General features: G+C 36.7%; 1 protein-coding gene across 3 annotated transcripts in view; it reads right to left on the bottom strand.

The window, feature by feature from the left end:
* Nucleotides 1-429: 429 nt before the first annotated feature.
* Nucleotides 430-6,010, bottom strand: part of skic3 (SKI3 subunit of superkiller complex) — a 90,200-nt gene continuing 84,619 nt past the window's right edge. For all 3 annotated transcript variants that reach the window (XM_052019423.1, XM_052019422.1, XM_052019424.1), the window contains exons 39-41: nt 5,570-5,700; nt 3,626-3,749; nt 430-2,436 (exon numbers count right to left, since the gene is read on the bottom strand). In XM_052019423.1, the coding sequence (XP_051875383.1) occupies nt 2,359-2,436; nt 3,626-3,749; nt 5,570-5,700 (333 nt within the window). In that variant the 3' untranslated portion in view covers nt 430-2,358. The remainder of the gene's footprint in view (nt 2,437-3,625; nt 3,750-5,569; nt 5,701-6,010) is intronic.

Genomic DNA, 6,010 nt, shown 5'->3' with positions numbered 1-6,010 from the left:
TTTTCCTTCCCTCCTCTTTTTATTAAAAAGAAAAGAAACTTTATCCCTGAATTTTTCCACTGAAGATTAACCTGAAACAGCTTTTTCACTATTCACATCTGCTGGTTAACCTCCAGCATTTCCCACACTGTTTTAATTTTACAATTTTGACACTATGCTTGTTTCATAACCTTGTGTACAAACTAGATCTGTGCATCAAACTATCTTACCTGTACAGTTAACCAAAGATTTATATTTGTGTATCAGAAATTAAGGCATTCAGATGTAGTTATATTAAAAATTCAAGTGCACTTGTTTTGATTTAGCTATCAAGTACTGTAAGAATCAATTGCATTCACACAGGGCATATTTTACAAAATTAAAATTAATTTAATTATTTTTTTAAAATCAGTTTTAATATAAACTGTCAGCTGAGTATATCCTGGATGATAGCACGATTTTGTTTTACATAAAAACAAATTTATTACATCATACTTTTGAATAAAGTGCAGATATTTTCCTAGGTTATGTTGATGTCATTTATATTGTTAAAATAACTATCCCCAACAATGACACGTATCCTAAAATGTATGTGGTACTCACAGTCATTTGCCTTAGGTTACTTTGTTTTAAGAAAATTACTGTTAAATGTGCACAGGACCTTCTCAAAATCGTGTTGCTGCACCTTTGTTGGCTCCCGTCCTTTATTTTTAGGTTCTTTGCTCAGGCAGTGTTGGAAAGCCAGTCTTTATCATAATTAGAAACATCTTCAACTAGAATTGTTCAACTGAACATGCTGGGGAAGATAGTCGTTTGACTGTAATCCAATTCTTTTGAAACTGCTACATTTTTGCCCCCAAAACATCATCTGTTTGCAAATATTAAATGTTTAAAAGAGATCAATAAAGTCATCATTTCTTTTTTATTGCAAGCTGACTGATGTGGTTCCCCCTCCATTCTGACATCGGCCATGATTCCGCCATAGATTTCTACTGCAGATACCAATGAGTTTTGCTGGCAGTTCTGATTGCAACAGCCAGTGCTCAGTTGTTAGTATAGGTCAGATGCAAATCCCAGACCTCCATGTGTGCACTTTCATGTGCACAAGTCCAGGACTTACCAAATGACAGATGGCGATGCATCTATTCCTATGATCCTTCACTGGGCTTCACACAGAGTCCAACAGTGCAGGATCTGAGACCCCATTGATTTCAATAGGAATTATAGCTCTGTAGATGAAGAAAATGGGAATTAATTTTCTTTTAAATTATTTTGCTTTGGTGTTTGAAATGACTTTTGTTTTATTTTTAAAATGTTTCACTATCTTTAATTTGAATAGTTTTTACATCTCTCTAAATATTAGGAGATTTTTAAAAGAAATATCACTTACAAATTTCAGTTAGCCAAATGTCAGCTCCACCTTTGCAAGGCAGTCTGAGTATTTTGGGGGTAAGGCCTCTGCACTGCACTGCCTTTTGCCCATTCTTCAATGAGGCCAAGTCACTGGATTTAAAGGTGCAGAGGGCCACTGCAAAGGGCACTCACCATCCATCCCAAGCAACTGCACAGGCATGTGTGGACTGTGGGCAGTGATTCTGGGTAGGGGATCTTATCTACCAGGATTTCACCCATTAACAATTTCTCTCCCCACAGATGCTGCATGATTCCAAATTTCCAGTATATGTAGCATTTTCCCATTTCTACAACAGTTTCTATGCCAAAGCAGCCTTAAGATTTCACTTCAATATTGAACTTGCATATTTGCTATCCAGTAACAAATTAGAGGTATTTGAATACATTTGGTGCAAAGGAATGTTTGTCAAAAATAATTGAGACTGTCAGTGGTGACTTTAATGGTCATAAGCATAACATTAAATAAAGAGCTTAAAGATTGGGGCAAGATAATTACTTTAATTATAATTTTCAGCAGGAACTCATGATACGAATGCATAGCTTGCTGTGATATTATTATGAACTCTGCAACAAATGTCCAAACATGATTATTTCTTTGTATTCATACTGCAACATTACAGATTAATGGTCAAGTTACAATGAAAGTATTCATCTAAAAATAAAGAAATCTGGCAAGCTCCTTGGCCTTGATGACATATTCAGATGCAAAAGACAGGACAATACAATGATTGCATAGAAGAGAAAGTATGGATCCAGATAATGATATGTGGATTTTTTTTTAAACATCTATCCAAGGTGCAATGAACAATAGCAGTGGTATTGCTTCAAAAAAAGCTAGCCCGCCAGCCATAGGTACTGCTGTTAGACAGCCAGAAATCCTAGTAATATTAGCAACCAAAGCCATAGTTCCCATGCTACAGTTTATTGTTCAGGCATTCAAAGTTTGTCTTTGTTTCAGTTCAGTAATCATGATGACTCATTAAGCTTCTGGTACAGTTCTTCGACTCTGGAATCACCTTTCATTTTTGCATTTTGAAGTAAAACCTGCAAGCACAATAGATTCATTTAGAACACAAATGATTTTGACCAAATGTTGGTCCTTGCTGCGTTTCCCAAACATGAAGTTTATCAAATGAATATTTGACCCATATAAAATCAGAAATGTCAAGGTTCTCCATCCGTCTTGTGCCACATTATTTAAACTTGGTCAAGGCAGTGCAAGGGTTGCCCCAGTCATCTCAACTTGTAGTGAAGATACGGAAGAATGTGGAAGACCGAAAAGGGAGCAAAGAGCTTGTATTATCACTCACAATAAGGATTTTCCACCTCTGCTACTAGTCTGTGATGTCTCTGAAATCAAGTAGTTTGTTGATACTCAACTACCACCTTTTCATTTTCAAGTGTTTATTAGACCTTCGACAGAATCTACGTCTGCAGTCGGCACACACCTAGAGTTCCTGAAGTAGTTCAAGGTTGCTGCCAGTTATGTTCCCAAATCTAATTGTGGGGGATAGAAGAAAGGCTCATCCCTGCCCGAGCTAAATTTTGCATGGCAATTTGCCTACAATGTATACTGGCTGATACAGTACGCTGATTGGAGTTCTGCCTCTCTGGACCATCTCCTTTTCTCCTCTTAAGACACCTTTTCTCCTCTTAAACTGTTAAAAAAAACTCTGCTGTGTTCAGAGTATTTCATATCGTTACATTATTTTCATGAAGGCAATGCATTGTGTCCAAGAGAAATGAAGAAGTAATTTGGTTTAGTTTGCAGCTATTACCAGAGTCAGAAAGTTGAATGTTCAAACCCCACTGGACGACTAGCCTGATTGGTTTATGTAATAGAGGTAGTATGGTGGACTTAGATATTAAACCAAGGCTTCTTGCAATCTGATCGGATACACTTTTCAAAACATCCACTGCTTTTTTTTTTTAAGTATCCTATGGAAATGATAGTAAAAACTTTAGAGGAACAACGCTAACTAAAGTATTAAATGTTACTAATCAAAGTAAATTTAGGCTTTCTTTTACATACCAGTTCATCTTCTGTACAGCAAGAAATGCCCCAACTAACATCATGCTAAAATAATTTTTCACTGCTGTTTGTAAAATCTTCACGTGCAAATTGATATTGCCTACATTAAAGCTGTGAGCACATTTCAAAAATAATTCATGAACTACTTTAGGATTTTGAAATATAAATGCCATGTATTATTTTAAAATACTCTAGTCTTACCGTAATAAGTGCATCATCATTTTTGGCCCACAAATGTCGGAGGAGGTACCAACGTGCAACTGATGCAATGCTTTCAGTATAACCCGGCTGATATACTACTCTCTCCAGCAGCCGTCGAGTCTCCCTGGGGGATGGACACATCATTAACTCATTCTTTTATTCCAGCACATAAGCTTCTCAAAGCTTAGAAATGAAAATCAAATCAATCTGATGATTATACATTATTATACCTGCCATACTGAAATTGCCTCATCACACCTTGTGTTTCCCCAATTCCACTGGTATCCTCTTGAACACTACACACAGTTACATCTCTCTTGCCTTTTCCTTACATTTTTTAATCTGTCCTACCCCAAGCTTCATTTATTTTCCATGCATCGGCATTAAGCAAATCCTTACCCTCATTGTTAACCTCAACTCAGCATAATTCTTTCTCTTCAGAGTTTACTGCCCTCAATGTCCTTAAATATTTCCTTTTAATAAATCTATCCTCATGACCTTGCCAACCAGTCATTTTAATCACTGATATTGGCCTTAATCGTCTCATTAATCTTTTCTTGACTATTTGCCTACATCTTTCATAACTCAAGTACTCTTAACTTTTCAACCCCCTTCTTTCAACAGCTGCTGAAGTCCTATCAGGCTCCATTTAGTGGGCATAAAAAAACCATTAGTACAATTTCCATGATGAGTTGAGCTATCACTAGTGTCACAGCTAATATTTAATTCTTAATCAACATCAAAAGTTCCAAATTATCCTGTTTTACTACATTGTTTGTGGAAGTCTGTAGTGGGCAGGCACAGAAGTGTGGTGGTTAGCATAACACTATTACAGCGCTAGCGACCCGGGTTCAATTCCAGCCACTGTCTGTAAGGAGTTTGTACATTCTTCCGTGTCTGCATGGGTTTCTTCCGGGTGCTCCGGTTTCCTCCCACATTCCAAAGACGTACGGGTTAGGAAGTTGTGGGCATGCTATGTTGGCGCCAGAAGTGTGGCGACACTTGCAGGCTGCCCCCAGAACACTATGCAAAAAGATGTATATTGAAACACACAATGAAATGCATGTGACTAACAAAAGATATCTTGCATCTTAGTGCAGAAATGAACTGCTCAGTTTCTTACAACAATTACTATACTTCAAATTATTCCAACATCATGAAAGGCACTTTATATTCATTTGCCCATGAGTAAAACTTTCCACCAAATCATTTACAACCACTATTTCAGAATCTCATTTGTCTGTCTTTCAGTTCTCTATCTTTCATGGGGAAAAATGTGAAGTTATCCACTCTGAATTTTTTTTTTTAAAATAGAGAGAATTTGTGTAATGATGATGTTCAAAGGAACCTCTGTTTCTGAAGACACTGAAAATCAGCATACAGGTGTAATAACCAATTAGGTTCACAAATGGTATGTTGACCTTTATTACAAGAGGATCTGGCTACAGGAATAGTGATGTCTTACTATAATTATATGGGACCTTAGTGAGACATCTGGAGTACTGTGTACAGTTTCGATCTCCTCACCTAAAACAATATATTTGCATTGAGGGAAGGCAGGTTCCCTGGACTGGTCATTGGATGCCAAGTGAAAAATCAAAAATAAAAACTGCAGATGCTGGAAATCTAAAATAAAAACAGAAAATGCTGGAAATACTCAGCAAGTCAGGCTGCATCTGTGGGAAGAGAGACGGAGAATTGATGAAGGGTCTTCAACCTAAAACATACTGCAGATGCTGGAAATATTTAGCAGGCAGCATATATGGAGAGACGAATAGTGTTAATGTTTCAAGTTGATGACCCAAAGAACACAGATGTTGTCTATCACTATGTGATCAATGAGGAAAAAGAATGGGTTTTTGCATTTTAGAAAAGTATAGCTTGAAATGACTCAATAAACTTTATTCGCAACATCTATAAGTTCTAATAAAGTGGTGAAGTTACCTTGCTCCCATTTTAACTATAAATTGCAGAAGTGCTTGGAACAGACCAGCTAGAGGGCAGAAGCAGATTTTCTGAGCTTCATTGGTTGCTTCTTTTACTAGAGATGTCCATCGATTGTTTTGAAATTTTATCTAGCAAAAAACAGTCAAAGTTAAAATTATGATATAATATGTTCAGCTCAATTAAGGAGTTATTGAGATGCAGCAAAAGGTCAAACCTTGTTCCAGTGTTCTACATACTTAATGTATTTGATGTAGCTAGCCTCTAAATTCATTGTGCATTGTGGTTTAGTTCCTTTAAAAAATTACAAAACCCATCATGGAAAAGTGCAACTTCACTGACTTAATTGGAAATAGAAGAAAACTGGGCAAACATTCACTTGATATGATCACTTACTGGCCCCCATCTGTTTGAAAAATCTACATGCTTTCATACAATTGT

The sequence above is a fragment of the Pristis pectinata genome, chromosome 7 (assembly GCF_009764475.1).
Source record: "Pristis pectinata isolate sPriPec2 chromosome 7, sPriPec2.1.pri, whole genome shotgun sequence".
NCBI lineage: Eukaryota > Metazoa > Chordata > Chondrichthyes > Rhinopristiformes > Pristidae > Pristis > Pristis pectinata.
This window is presented reverse-complemented; position numbering and strand designations above follow the sequence as displayed.